General features: G+C 43.6%; 1 protein-coding gene and 1 pseudogene across 4 annotated transcripts in view; one reads left to right on the top strand and one right to left on the bottom strand.

Annotated features, from left to right (window-relative positions):
* Positions 1-6,169: 6,169 nt before the first annotated feature.
* LOC309360649 (PSME3-interacting protein-like) lies at positions 6,170-7,335 on the bottom strand (annotated as a pseudogene). The gene is made up of 2 exons: positions 6,967-7,335; positions 6,170-6,709 (listed from the first exon to the last, which is right to left on the bottom strand). The product of its transcript is annotated as a PSME3-interacting protein-like (transcript).
* Positions 7,336-8,616: 1,281 nt separating this feature from the next.
* Positions 8,617-15,814, top strand: part of CNTLN (centlein) — a 175,818-nt gene continuing 168,620 nt past the window's right edge. For all 3 annotated transcript variants that reach the window (XR_014163921.1, XM_081893798.1, XM_081893797.1), the window contains exon 1: positions 8,617-8,784. Coding sequence is in view for 2 of the 3 variants with exons in the window: in XM_081893798.1 (XP_081749924.1) it covers positions 8,665-8,784 (120 nt within the window). In the remaining variant the exon portion in view is untranslated. The remainder of the gene's footprint in view (positions 8,785-15,814) is intronic.

Genomic DNA, 15,814 nt, shown 5'->3' with positions numbered 1-15,814 from the left:
TGGAAATAAAGTAACAACAAGTAACAATAAAGTAAAGGACTGTTGGTGGGGAACTTTGAAAAATGGAAATCCCCCTAGGGGAAACCAGTGATATTACAATGGTTGCAGAAGGAAAATTACTAGCAGAAATAGAAAGAACTCTTTTTCTCGTGGGAACTTTACAAGAGCAAGAGATGGTTATGGAAAAGCAGCTTATGACCTTGATCTCTAAAACAAGCAACCCTGCTGATGGAAGTGAGGACTCGACCTTGAAAGATTTTACAACTGAACCAGAAAAAACATCTTTGGAGCTGGTGGAAAAGGAGTCTGGAGGGGAAAAAGTGCAGGAATATGAACTTGTGCAGCCAGGGAACAGAGAACCCTTTTGGATTACAAGTTACAAGAGAAGAAAAGCAAAGGAGAAAGTCCATGGACACCATGGAGTTAAAGTCAAAGGAATAAAGAAACACAGCTGGGACTTCCTCCTCTTTTCTGGCCTTGCTGACTGTGATCTGGGGGAACCTTTGGTAGAACCCTGGCAGCAAACCCGATTGGAATTTGATTGGAGAGAAGGTGAAGAGACTGTGTTTGACATCCCTCGAGACTTGGAGACCTACAAGAAGGACTACCAACAGAACAGGCAGAGAGAGACTCAAAGGGACTTAAAAGCCTCTGACGTGAGAAATCCGGGCTAAGAGTTCTACAAGAGGACAGTGATCTGGGAAGGGACAGATACCAGGGCAGGGAGGAAGGGGGGGGGGGGAAATCTCACTTCATTTTATGATTTTTGGGTTTTATAATTTTAATCTAGATTCTAATATGAAAAAGTGGAAATTTATGGTATAAGAACCTGGATCGATCTTAGAAAATGGATTTAATGTATATAAGAGAAGTAGATAATTAAATTGGGCCTAGCAAAGGGAATTAAGTTTAAGTATAACAAGAATAGGTTTAAGGAGTGAAATAAGAACTTGCTGAATTACACAGGAGAATTGGGATGCATGGGGGGGTGGGGGGAAGTCAGGGAAAGAGGGTTATGAAAGAATCTATTTGTGTTTCTTTTTTTTCTTTTTTCTTTTTTTTCTTTTTTGTTTTGTGTTGTTATAAAATTTTGAAAACTCAATAAAAATTTCAATAATAAAAAAAAGATTATTCGATGGGTTCAAGAGCTCTTCTGCCACCTTCCCAAAGTCCACCCAACTTTGGGAAGTAGACAGGAAGGCTCCAGCATCCTGTTAGAGCCCTGACAGAGGGCTCTAACAGGATGCTGGAGACTTCTGCCCAGCTTAGGGGGGGAAGCATGCTGCTCACATACGTGACATGAGGATGCCATGCATGCAACATCCTCCCCACCCCCAGTCATCCTTGCAAGCTGGAGCCTCTGACTCTGCCAGCCAAATCTGACAGGTGGGCAGGGCTCCCATCACCTGACATCACAATGATGCTAAGTTACACTGTGCTTTGAAGCCCTGACAATTGTTGGAACTTATTGGAACTGCACAGCGGGGCTTGGAGTTGCAAAGAGCCCTACTTTAAAATCATGCCTTTTGGCCCAGTCCAGACACGTTTTTACTTGCCCATATGACGGGCAGGTGGACATGGTTTGGCTAAAACGACCCCATCCTGTATCGTGCATTAGGTTGTATATCTGTATGCCTTGATATAATCTAAGCCAAGAATGGTGAACTGGTATATGTGGTCCCCAAGGCAATTGTGCTTGATCCGTGATTGTCCTACTTTTAATCAAGGTATGGCAGAAATTTATTGCAGCCACAGTTTCACTTATAAGGAATAGAAAAACAGTTCAGTTGTAAGATATAGGGGTACGTCTTAATCTTTGATTTATGTACACAATGTGCAACTGCATATATTTGTATGTTATGCAAATATATCCAGGACAAAACCAAATGTGATGCAGCTGATCCTGATCAGGATTTCCCATAGCCAACAGCAGTTTTGTGGGGATGCGGGATGATTTAGTTTGGGAAAAGAATTCAGATTAAGACACTGTACCCATTGGGGCAATTTCCCCATTATTCAAAGCGGTTGTGGGGATGTGCTAATTAATGAAAGCAAAAAAAGTGGGTGATCATGGATGTCCTACATCACATATGCTTTGGCCCCAAGCATGTGTACAGATGTGGCACCAAATTTATTAAAGAATCTGACTGTGCTTGAGAAGGTCAGTTTGTACACAGCAGCTCTCAAGTGTTTAGAACTTGGCTACCATCCTAATGTTCATACGTTAGGAACACACTACTTTTGTGTGCATGCATCCATGTGGGGGGCTGTGGATCTCTATGGATTGTGTGTTCTGAATTCTGTTAGTCCCCCGAGAAGGGGATAGTGAGGGTGTGATGTGTGGGTGTGCATTCTCAGCTGGCATCCCTAAGGGCAGGGCAGATCTTAGGGGTGTCCTCTGCACAATGCATCAAGCCTGGGTGGCCGTGGACTTTGCTGTCCCTTCCAAGTACACGCCTTAGGTTAAGAAGAGCATTGTTCTTTTGGGTGGCCATGTACTTTTGACTCCTCAGAGAACAGTAATCTAATTTGTTCCACTTCCCGACCAATCCTTTCCCTAGCAGGTAACATTCTCATTTTTTTTTTTTGTGACAGCCTACACATCCTGTGCAGGGTCAAACCTCACCCTCTTTTTAAGCTTGACTGTGTTTAAAATGCAAATAAACAGCACTTCCCAAACTCTGTCCTACTCTCTCCTTTGGATCATTTAAACACAAATACTTTTGCTAGGACAGTCCAGTTGTGATATTTGTTTCCTCCATTTAATTACCTCCAGCTGATGGACTCCCTCCAGGCTTTGTATTAATGACAAGTATGTAGGATGGGGAGGTACCACCAGACTTTGATCTAGAAGTGACTAATAACAACTTATCTTCCTCTTTCCTTCCAGCCCAGCCGCCTTGTGTGGTTTATTGACCATTCCACGACACTTTCATTTGTAACCATTTCTTCCTGCTCTTATGTCTGGAATGTAGGACAATAATCATTGAAGGCTACAGAGACTTGCATTCCCTTCAGAGCTGAATGTTGGAACGAGCCTTGCAGACTAGTTTAAAGATTGTGAAGCCTTGCCAAGGTTGGAGGCTGTAACTTGAAACATCCTTATGCCTTGCCTGTGCAGCTTTACTAAAATGTATTTCAGGTTGCAGCCATTATGAAAACAGCCTCCTATTATCAAGCATAATAGTAGTCTTGTCTAAATTTAACTTCGTTTTCTGAATTCTGGCATACGCCAAGGGCATGCAATTAAATTTCATGAAGGTCCATAAAAATCACAACAGCAGTAGCGGAGGGTGTGTGTCTGGAATCTGGTTGCTTTCTCCTGCACACAAGAGCACTTTCTCTTTTATATCACAGCTGAGTGGGTGGCCTATAAAACATGGAGTGGAGGTCCAGTTATGGACCTCAGACCACAAATGGTTTAAAGTCCACCTCTGCTCTAAACCTTCTCTTTTTCAAAACTACCGAAACAGCTCTTCTTTGTCCTAAAACGTTGTTCCCATACACCTTTATGTCCCTTATGAACGCATTTCGAAGTAACTATAAGGTAGATATTGAGCTAACTTCACACAAATGTTGTCTAGTAGACAGAATGCTGATGCACAAAATCTGTGAAATCTCTATGTAACCATGAACTAGAGGCATGACCTTGGAAAACATGTTCCCTGGCAGGTCATCATCTATCTGTTGCAATGGTATATAATTATTACCTAGCTCAGTTTTTTTTTGGAAGCATTAAGATTACAAGGCAAGATCCTGTGAGTGCCATGCAACCCTACTCAAAAGCCTCAGGGAGTTAAGCAGGGCACGCTGCCGGCACACACACGTAATTCCAATTTGTACCTATCAGGTTCACAAAGCATTGCCCTTCTTATTCAGAAAATGGATCTTGCATCTTTACTAGTTCCTACTCCATTTTGAACGCTAAGAGCAAATGCTGCTTTGGAAAGTGCAAATCATGGCCACCAACTTGGATGGCTTTAAAAGGCATATAAATAATAAAATGATCATCACCACCATTAGTATTATTGAATAGTTCATCCCTAATTTCATCGGATAAATGCTGGAAGGTATGGAGTTATGTCCCCTTCATGGATCACTGCCTTGCTGTGGCAAAGGGGCTTCAATAACTCAGAGAAGCTATGAGCTATGCCGTGCAGGGCCACCCAAGACGGACAGGTCATAGTGGAGAGTATTGGCCAAACGTGTTCCACCTGGAGCAGGACCTGGCAAGCCACTCCAGTATCCCTGCCAAGAAAATTCCATGGACAAAGAGCCCGTCAGGTTGGAAGGCGTCCAACATACTACTGAGGAAGAGCGGAAGACAAGTACAAGTATATTCAGAGCTGATGAAGCGGCTGGGCCAAAGCCAAAAGGTCGCTCAGTTGCAGATATGTCTGGAAGCGAAAGGAAAGCTCAATGCTGTAAAGAAAAATATTGCATAGGAACCTGGAATGTAAGAACCATGAACCTTGGTAAGTTGGATGTGGTCAAAAATGAGATGGCAAGAATAAATATTGACATCCTGGGCATCAGTGAACTAAATGGGCAAATTCAGTTTGGATGACCATCATATCTACTATGGTGAGCAAGAATCCCGTTAAAGAAATGGAGAGGCCCTCATAGTCAACAAAAGAGTGGCGAAAGCTGTACTGGGATACATTCTCAAAAATGATAGAATGATCTTGATACGAATCCAAGGCAGACCTTTTAACAGCACAGTAATCCAAGTATATGCACCAACGACTGGTGCTGAAGAAACTGAAATTGACCAATTCTATGAAGACTTACAACACCTTCTAGAAATGACACCAAAGAAGGAGGTTCTTCTCATTATAGTGGATTGGAATGCTAAAGTAGGGAGTCAAGAAATAAAAGGAACAACCTGCAAGTTTGGCCTTGGAGTTCAAAACGAAGACATCTTGAAGGCAGCCCTGTATAAGAAAGTTTGTTTAATGTTTTATTACGTTTTTTATATATGTTGGAAACCAGCCAGAGTGGCTGGGATAACACAGTCAGATGGGTGAGGTAATAATAGTCTTCTTCTTCTTCTTCTTCTTCTTCTTCTTCTTCTTCTTCTTCTTCTTCTTCTTCTTCTTCTTCTTCCTTCTCCTCCTCTTCCTCTTCCAAATCTTTCGGGGGGGGTCACCCCAAAATCAATAAATCAATTTTTTGTACAGTATATGAAACTGTATAATGTATTATGTAATATAGAGCTTGCAAATTTTCTAATATTTGTACAACCTAATAAATCAAGATTGCCGTTTGTCTTCGTTTCTGAGGCAAGCGTCTTTCTCAATACCAATGTTTGGATTTTTCTAAAACATTCTAAACAGTATAACAACAACAGCAACAGCAGCAGCAACAACAACATATTATTTATACTCCTGGCCATCTGGCTGGGTTTCCCCAACCACGCTTCTTCCAGCAAAATATTAAAATACAATAATTGATCAAATATTAAATTCCTCAAATATTTTAGGAACTTCCAGGTAGCTGTAAAAGTTATGAACAGTTCCCCAAAGTTTTTAAAAGTGAAAATATTTATTTTTTTAGGAGTTCTTTAATCAGATGCAACACTAAAACTTTGTTACAGTGTCGTGGCAATCCACATTACCATCTGCTCGATTTTGCACTCTCCCCACAACAAAACCAATACTTAAAGACTAAAGAGAGAGAGAGATCCAACCCATATGTTAGCACCTGCCAGACAGCAACACCCTAAAAATGCTTCTTTGTAAAACCAACTCGGAACACCCCCAGCAAACAATCTTTTCATTCATTGAATCTTTTTAAAAATACAAGGAATTTCCTGTTCTCATCTGTAAACCTCAGAAGCCTCAAGTATTTTGTTGCTGTTGGTACAATGGATGCTTTTCTAGATTTTATGGATATTGAAGATGTATGTCTTCCCCCAAACATAGCTGTCAACCTCCCCTTTTTTTGCGGGAAATTCCCTTATTCCAGCGCCGTTTCCTGCTGTTTCCCACTGCTATCCCATTAGATATCCCGTAGACTGTCCCCGGGACAGGTGAGGCTGCTGATCCCTTTTTTTCAAATCTGAAAGTTGACAGCTATGCCCCTAATCTGTACTCCCTCCAAACTGAACACAAGTCTTAGAGCGGAGAGAAGGACAGGGGATATGAAGAGAGACACGCACAAAGACTGATTCAGTACATTATTTTGGTATTCTCTGGAAAATAAAAGAGACAGGAGAACAGAAGTTGCGAGTCTAGGGGATGGTTGGGATGGAAACAGAGAAATGACGAGCATCCCTACCCATGCTTCTAAGGGGCTGGGGAGACGTCTACAGTGGAGCATCAAAGAAGTTGCTTCCCCGAAACACGGAGAGACGGTCTTCCCAGTGGAGTTGATGGTCCCTTCGCTGTCTGAGCTGGCTGCTCCCAGAGTAGGCCCCGAGGCCCGGCAGGATCCCAGTGCAGACGGCAGCCAGTGGAGGGCAGAGCCGCTCATGGAGCCGTTGCTCAGAGGAACACAGGGCGGCCTTTCTGGAGTCTTGTCATGGTCAGGATCTGGATCGAGTTTCAGTCTTTTCACACTGTTGGCACCTTCTGAACTCCAACTTTTCACAGCTCCAGCCAACAGCTTTGCCTGTGAGAACTTGCTCTTTTCTGCTGATTTCGCCGGCAGTTTCTTGTCTGCCTCCTTCTTCAGGTCGGCACTGACCCCCACCTTTGACAAAGTGCTTCTGTATTTGTTAAGTTGTGGGTGAACATATCAGACAGCACAGCGATTCTTCAAACGGCTCTTGTTTATTCACAGGCCAGAACAGAACTGGGCTGAAGGGTTCAGCCAACCTGCTTATACAGAGCTCAACTACAAAGCAACAGTAACAACTTTCTGTACACATCCAATCACTGAACGTAACTTCCAATTCCTTATTTGCATATGCGGACCTGAGTGAAAACTATCTACAGTATCCCCCTGCTGGCCCAGGGTGAGTACTTCAGTACATAACAGTACTCATTCAGCTCCTTGAGATCCTCTTCTTGCTGCTGCTTCTCTATTAACGCTTGCTGCCAAGAAACCTCATCAAGAAACTTGGTCTCCTCTTCGTCTAGGCCTCTGACCATGTTTTTTAACCTGAACTGCTCCTCAAACTCCTGCTGCTTTTTGTCCTTCCGCTCCTGGAGCCTTTCGTAGTCTTCACGGTCTTCGGATTTCCGAACGTTCTCCCATTCTTCCTGCCTTCGCTTGCGCCGCTCTTCTATCTCCGCTTCAGACACAAACCTTTTGTCACTCACGAAGTCGGCGCTACCTTCTCCTCCATCCATTGTGGAGCAGCCTCTCTGCCATGGACCCCTCCAGCGGGGCCTTCAAGTGAAAATACTTATGAGTAGTAATGTTACATATAGGGTGACTTTTCATTTCGGGGTGACCTTTGTTCACAGCTGAGAATTAGCCCCCCTTTCAGTGTTTCTAAGCAAAAGTTTTTACACTGGAAATCAGGCTTTTTTTTTTTTTGAAAAAGTCTAAAAGTTATAACCCCAGTGTGTACAGTGGTACCTCAGGTTAAGTACTTAATTCGTTCCGGAGGTCTGTACTTAACCTGAAACCGTACTTAACCTGAAGCACCACTTTAGCTAATGGGGCCTCCTGTTGCTGCCGCGCCACCGGAGCACAATTTTTGTTCTCATCCTGAAGCAAAGTATTTAATCTGAAACACTAATTCTGGGTTAGCAGAGTCTGTAAACTGAAGCGTATGTAAACTGAAGCGTATGTAATCTGAGGTACCACTCTATATGCAGATATACCTTATCCAGCAGGTAAGGCAGTTTTCCAAACTTTTCATATTTTTGACAGACTTTTTAGACACACAGCATTTCGTGACGCAGGAATTCAGGTTTTACAAGCCAACTGGAGGTTATAAACTAACCCCTTATTAGAGATACGGACATAGACATAAATTGTAATATCGAAATGTGTGGGGACACACCTAGTAACACCATTTGGAAAGCTCTGAGGTAAGGAATTGTTCAAGGGGGAGGAAGTTAAAAACAACACGGGTGGGGAAGTTGAAAAAGAACCAAAGGAAAATTTATTACGTTTTGGAGTGTATACGTGAAAGTTTTTGCAATTTAATAGAATATAACTTTTCTCCCCATATCCCTCTCAGTGTAAATTGGGCCTATTTCCAAACAGAACACCAAAAAAATTCTGTCCCAAGTGTCTCTTCAGAGGCAACAGAAGCTGCGAAAGCGCAGAGTGAGGAGACGCACAGGAAAAAGAGCGGGAGTCTGAGGCGCGAAAACTTGCGCATGCGCTGTAGCGACGCAGGGACATTTAAAAAAAAAAAAGAGAAAAAGCATTTCCCCCTTCCGCTCCCCTCCATCCCCGCTCTGCAGCCGTTAAACGGGCGATGCGGGACGCGGCGTGCTTTTTCCTGTGGTTCCTATCGCCGCCCGCCCTCCCTCCCGCTCTGGAGAAACACATTTCGAAAGCAAGCAAAAGCGGGCAGTAGAAGGACGCGAGAGGGAGGCGGGACGGCGACGAGGAGGCGGTGCTTCGGCGGAGCCCTTCGTCTCATTGGTTCGCAGGCGCGCTTTCGATTTTCAGTGGCGCGCGAGGCGAAGGTTCATCTTTGTAGTCTCCCCCCCTCCCAACTGCCGCTCCCCCCCACCAAAGAAGGGTTTTCTCCTCAGCATGGCTTCTTCTTCCAAAGGAGGGAGGAAGAGTCCGGCTCCCGCCGCGTCAGCGGCATCGCGGGTCTTGGCCCTGGAGGAAGAAGTGCGGGGCCTGACGGAGGAGCTGAGCCAGTGCCAGGTGGGTACCGGGGCGGAGGAGGAGGAAGGGGCGCAGGGCCTCGGGGGCCGGGGGAGAGGAGGGCCTCCTTCACTCCTAGACACATAATCCACTCGGCAGGCAGGCAGGTAGGCAGCAGGGGAAAATAGCGCAGCTTTGTGTGGAGTGGGGAGGGGTCCCCAGAGGTCATCCAGTCCAACCCCAGCCCCCCGACCAGGCAGGAGTCTCAGCTAAAGCATCCCTGACAGAAGGACATCCAACCTCTGCTTAAAAACCACCAAGGAAGGAGAGTCACTGAATCATAGCGTTCTGGAGTGGGGAGGGTCCCCCAGAGGTCATCCAGTCCAAACCCACCCTCCGTGCCAGGCAGGAATCTCAGCTAAAGCATCCCTGATAGAATGACATCCAACCTTTGAATTTGTTCATTCCAGACTGGAGTATATATGATAACAACAACAACGACAATAATAATAACAATTTACTATTTATACCCCACCCATCTGTCTGGGTTTCCCCAACCACTCTGGGCGGCTCCCAGCAGAATTAAAAGCACAATAAAACATCAAACATTAAAAAACTTTCCAATATAGGGCTGTCTTCAGGTGTCTTCTAAAAGTCAGATAGTTGTTTATTTGCTTGACATCCGATGGGAGGGCCTTCAACAGGGCAGGCGCCACTATCGAGAAGGCCCTCTGCCTGGTCATAGAATTTATGAGTCCTAGAATTGTAGAGTGGGGAAATCTACCCAGAGGTCATCTAGACCAACCCCCCCCCCCCAATACCAGGCTGGAATCTCAGCTAAAGCATCCCTGACCGACGGCTCTCCAACCTTTGAATTTGTTCGTTCCAGACCGGAGATTATATGATATTAATAACAACAATAATAACAATTTATTATTTATACCCCGCCCATCTGTCTGGGTTTCCCCAACCACTCTGGGCGGCTCCCAACAGAATATTAAACAGAATAAAACATCAAACATTATAAACTTCCCTAAACAGGGCTGTTTTCAGATGTCTTGTAAAAGTCAGATAGTTGTTTATTTTCTTGACATCTGGTGGGAGCGCGCCACTACCCAGAAGGCCCTCTGCCTGGTCCTAGAATTTATGAGTCCTGGGACCCCCAGGGTTTATCTTTGCAGGAATCTTTCACTCCTTGTGGGGCTCGAACCCTGGGCATGCCCCATCAGGCATGCCGTAGGAGCCACACGCTGAAGAGGGATCAGGTGTGCCAGGAGAACAAAAAAGTGAATGCAGAGCAAATACAGTGGAACCTCGGATTACATACTGTCCTCCTTACAAATGCTTCGGGTAACGAGCTCCACTAACCCAGAAGTAGATGCTCCTGGTGGCGAACTTTGCCCCGGGATGCGAGCAGAAGTCATGTGGCAGCAGTGGAAGGCCCCATTAGTGAAAGTGCAACTCAGGTTAAGAACGGTTTTGGGTTAAGAATGAACCTCCGGAGCAAATTAAGTTTGTAACCAGAGGTACCACTGTAGTCCCTGATGACTCAGGCAAGTAAGCCAAGCTACACACTATAAGGAAGGGAAACAAGAAGTAGTTATTGTGACGGCTTCTTTCTTCGTGAGGGCCTTATGATTTTTCATATGGAAGCTGAGAAGCCTGCCATAAGTACGTTTTGGTCTGCAGCTTTGGTTCCACTGCTTGAGAAAATCCAGTACCAAGGCAAATTCCCATGCAGTCTCGTTGACTCCCCTGCATATGAACATTATAAAAGGCTTGTTCACACATTATTCCGAACACAGGTGCTGTGTTCTACACTTGCGCTTGTGTGCAAGTGTCTTCTGACTGATTTGTACACCACCACTGTTGTATACACAGATACTCCACCACTTGGTGAATGTTACATGTGAATGCTGCTAGAGCAACTTGAAAAAGTTAAATATTATTAAATGCACGTATCACAGGTATGGAACCTCATTACAGTCATACCTCGGGATAAATACGCTTCAGGATAAGTATTTTTGGGTTGCGCTCTGCAGCGACCCAGAAGTAATGGAGTGTGTTACTTCTGGGTTTTGCCGCTCGCGCATTCGCAGATGGTCAGAATGACGTCACGCACATGCGTGGAAGCAGCGAAACGCAACCTGCGCAGACACGCAGTCACGTCTTACGTTATTTTCAGGATGCGAACGGGGCTCTGGAACGGATCCCCGTTCACATCCTGAGGTACCACTGTAGTAAGTATTGAGGATGGGACGACAGGTTAGCTTAGGGGGCACATGGCAGACCAGGTGGCACATGTGACTTGCGCCTCCACCTTTTCACCACTGCTCCCTGCACCTGCCATCTCACTCAGCCTAATGTTAGCTCCCTGATACAAATATGTGATACCACTTTCATATTGCAAGCTCTCTGTATGGTTGTTTAAATTCCACATTTTATTTTAGCGGTGTATGTAAAATGCCTTCTGGTATTATGTGTGACATTGCTGCCTATGACAGCCTGGTACTGCAAGTCAGTAATAACTCCTTTGCTGGATGAAGTAGAAATCCTAGCTGGTGAAACATATTCTCAAAGGGCAGCTAGATGCATCTAAGAATCTCAAATGCAGTGTTTGATGATGATCATCCCCTATTTTATTTCATAGGCAGAGGTCACCTTTCTCTGAACATGCAGCTTCTGTTTTAAGCTATCATGACTAATAGCCACTGATGCATCTGTGAATTAAAAAAGCCAATCTTGTGGCTATTGCTTCATTGTGTGTCATTGAATTCCTTACATTATTTATGCATTGCATGTAGTCTTCTTTTGTGTTTGTGTTCCCTGAATCTGCTGTCCAGTTACTGCCCTCTCTTTTTCTCTTCCTTTCTCCCAATTGCCACCAGCATGAGGAAAATTAACTATGTCAGCTCCCAGCCTGATTTGTGGATGTGTCAGGATAATGTTGGGTCTTTGGATCCTCTGAATCTTAGGCTGCCTTGCCTTGTCCTTCCCTAGAAGTCCACTAGTGGCACATCCTCTCTCACAGCACAGTGGCATTTATGCCACTCCCCTCAGCTGGCCTCATAGAATTATAGAGTTGGAAGGGACCCCAAGGCCATCTAGTTCAGCCCCTGCAATGCAGGAATCCTGCCCACAGCTGTCCCTGGTTGGGCTCAAGCCACCAACCTTCTGGTTAACAGCCAGACACACTGACCCATTGTGCCACTGGGGGCTCCTTCATCTAAGTCTTTTTTTGGGTATATTTTCCAATTCTCTGACAGCATTGTGATTCTTGGTTTATTTTCAACCCATATCCTAATAATTCCTAGTACTTTCTTTACTTGCCCCTTTCAGTGAGCTTTCTGCTATGCCTTTAAAGACCTACTTTCTGGGTATGCACAGCCATCAGAATTTATGTGCGTCGCTTTTTGCACTTACTGTTTTTCAGACTTATTTGCCATTTTGTTGGCCAATCCAGCAGTTTGGAGAAATCCTTTTTCAAACTTTCCAGTATCTGTACTACCCTGAATAATTAGTGTCATCAGCAAACCTGGCTACTTTACTGTTCTCCCTTGACTCCAGATCATTTATGAATAAGTTAAATAGCACCAGTCCCAACACAGATCCTATGGGGACCCCCTGTTTTCTACGAATTTATCTGGGACAGATGTTAGGCTGACTGGTCTGTAATTATGTGGATCCCCCCTGGATCCTTTTTAAAAAATTGATGCTGCATTGGCTACCTTCCAGTCCTTTTCTAAGAAGATTTATTTTAGTGATAAGTTGCATATTTTTGTTAAAAGATCAGCAGTTTCACATATGAGCTCTTTAGGAACTCTTGGGTGAATGCCATCCAGCCCTGGTGACTTCTTTTTAACTTGTCATTTAGTTCTAAACCAGCTTCCTTTGTCACCTCCAATTGACACAGTTCATTGGAGTGGTTGTTCAAAAGTAGGAATCTCTTCCAGCATCTTCAGTAAGGACTGATGAAAATAATCCGTTGAGCTCTGACTTGCAGATAAGACCACAAGAGATACAATGCTGCCTCCTTCAAAAAGCTTTCATTAGTAATTTTTGGCATGCTATTTGCCGCGATTCTGGTTTAGAAAAGCTTCTGCATGGTTGTTTGAAGGATATACTTATTCTTCACAGGCAGCTAGATGAGTGGCTATGTGCAAACATGTGATTTACGGTACCTTTCTATAATTTCCCTGTTTCCTTACATCCTGCTATTGTACCTTTGCCTTCTTGTATCTGGTATACTGGAAAGCAACCACAGCTCAGTGATAGAACATATGCTTTGGATGCAGAAGTTCCTACCTTCATGCCCATCATCTCCAGTTAAAGGATCTCAAGAAGCAAGTCCTGTTCCTATAGGGAAGATACACAGCTGCCTGCCAGAATAGACAATACTTGGCTAGACATATCCAACAGTCTTCAGATGTTCAGGATTTACATGCTTCTGATCTACTCAAGTATTTATTCATTTTTAAAATATGTGCCATGTATCTTAAAGCTGCAACCCTATAAAGTGGTACCTTGGTTTATAAACTTAATCCATTCCAGAAGTCCGTTCTTAAACCAAAGTGTTCTTAAACCAATGCGTGCTTTCCCATAGCAGCGGGGGACTCAATTTACAAATGGAATACACTCAACAGGAAGCGGCACATGTTCTGCTTCCAAGGTAAAGTTCACAAACCAAAGCATCTACTTCTGGGTTTGCAGCGTTCTTAATCCAAGTTGTTCTTAAACTAAAGTACCACTGTACACACATGTTTAGGGGCATACTTTTATTAGGCCAACCTGGGACTGGCACTGTGCTCTTGTGGGTGTCATGTGACTTGCATAGGTGTACGGCCCTGAAAATGCATGGCCCTCTTTTGCCTTGGGACGTGTTGGAGGATATGGTGACACCATTTACATAACAAAAACTACCATAGAAATATCAACATTTTCACAAGTAGGAGGTCCATGGCTTGGCTTTTTGAAAAGTGGGAACCATTGGGCTAGTTACTAGTACACTACCAGTAGCCTTCAAAAAAAGTGCATTATGGATTAAATACAAACAAATTGACCCTGGTGTTCAGGCTCTGTACAATGATGAATATTCAGCCATCCCCTGAAACATGCATGTTCTCTTTCTGAAACAGCTGAACATCAAGCCTGAACCCACTGGGAGTGTTATTTGTCTTTGATGCTACATGTTTGCAAATGCAAGCTTTAAAAATATGGAAACTTTGATACAAAATTGATGTCAACAAGGACCACCTCAGCAGTGAGATCATAAACTCTTCAGTGCTCATAATTCTTTAACATTTTTATGAAAAGCTAGTTGAAATTTGAAGTAGCTTATTCTATCTGTACACCATTGTCACTTGCCAGACGGTGGCAAAGCACCTGCAATATTTTTCTTCATTCCTCTTCTCCCAAAGTACAGATACAGTATATACAACACGATTATCGGTTTTGAATAGTTTTCATTTGGTTAGGGCCAGGGTCCTTAGAGTTGAAAGCTACTTTTTTTTACCATGACTGCTCCTCCCATTTCCTTTTTCTTCTCCTTAGTATTTCAGATATTTTCAGTATGTTGCCAAGACCTGTGGAATATTGTCATTTGTCATTTCCGAGCCTATTCAAGGAATTATATGCTTGGAAGGGTGTGGGACAGAAGTGGCTTTCTCCAACACTTGTGAGGAAAGGGTTAGTCCCAAATTATTAGCCTGACTTTCTCATATTGATGGAATGAGTTTTGTTTTAAATTTCACTTTTCCTCCAAGGAGCACAAGTTGGTATACACAGTGTGACAACCACCCCAATTTTATTCTTGAAAAAATTCTGTGAAGTGTTAAGCCAATACAAGCTTATTTTCTGAGTTTCTAATCCTATTGTTATAAGGTTATAAGACATTCCCCTCCCTCTCTTCCTATTGATGCTTTCTCCCCCATCCAGAAAACACCCCAATGCTCTAGAGCAGAATTTGAGTGCTACAAGAGGGGAAAAGGAAAAGGAAGCCCTGTTTGCTTGAGCAGAAGTTTGTTGCGCAATTGAATATCGCCCATCCTTTAGCACAATCTAAGTACGTAGGATTGTTTCACATAGTTCCTAAAGTGATTCTTGTCTTTGATCCTAGGTTTTGCAGCTATAGTGGATTGAGATCTATGAGGCTTATCAGTGGTTCTATCAGTGGCTTATCACCAAAGCTGTGGCTCTCTATAGATCCTAATGCAGATTTTCTGCCTCTTGAATTAGTTGTCAGATAAATGATGTTCCAACACTGCAGTGAGCTACAGAGTGCTTAACAGTTAAATTTTCTCTATTTAGCCACATCAACTCTCAAAAGAATGTGCCAAGTATATATGTTTGGCTAGGCTATCTGTATCCTGGGATTTCACAGAAATTCTACATTGAAAACAGCTTTGAAATTTACAGACAGATGAACACTATGCAAATGCTGAGCATCATTAGGAAGCAAGGAACAATAAAAGATTCCCATCAGTCCGATGGATGTTCTGACCGTTAGAATCCACTCCGTTCCCTGAGCCAGTGATCAAATGCAGAAATCCTGATTTCTCAAGTTTTGCTCACCTAGAAGATAGCTGTGTTAACCCATAGGGATGTATGTAGTTTCGGTATTCTATGTATTTTTTCACTAGGTTTCATTTGTTCATGCTGAGTTCTCTGAAACAGTAACTCATTGAGGGTACAATCCATATCTTTATTCAAAAACTTATAGCCTATCTTAATGGCTAAAGTGAACAAGAAAATAGAAACAAAATGACAACCCCAAAACATATCCCAGTAAGTGCCGTAATCTGAGTCAGCCCAGCTAATAGCTAGCAGACCCAAGACCCAAGATATGGGCAGGCCCTGCCAGTGTGTGGAAGCACTAGGGCAACTTTGGTTAATTTTGACTATTATATTTTTTTGCGGGGGGGGGGACACGACAACCTCAAACCATGGTGTAACATATTTCTCTAAGCTATGGTAGAGACTTAGCATAGTTTTGATCCAGACATGACAATAAAGGTAAAGGTAAATGAACCCCTGACCATTAGGTCCAGTCGTGGCCGACTCTGGGGTTGCGGCGCTCATCTCGCTTTATTGG

Source organism: Podarcis melisellensis (genome assembly GCF_964234715.1).
Source record: "Podarcis melisellensis genome assembly, chromosome: 17".
NCBI classification, from domain to species: domain Eukaryota; kingdom Metazoa; phylum Chordata; class Lepidosauria; order Squamata; family Lacertidae; genus Podarcis; species Podarcis melisellensis.
This window is presented reverse-complemented; position numbering and strand designations above follow the sequence as displayed.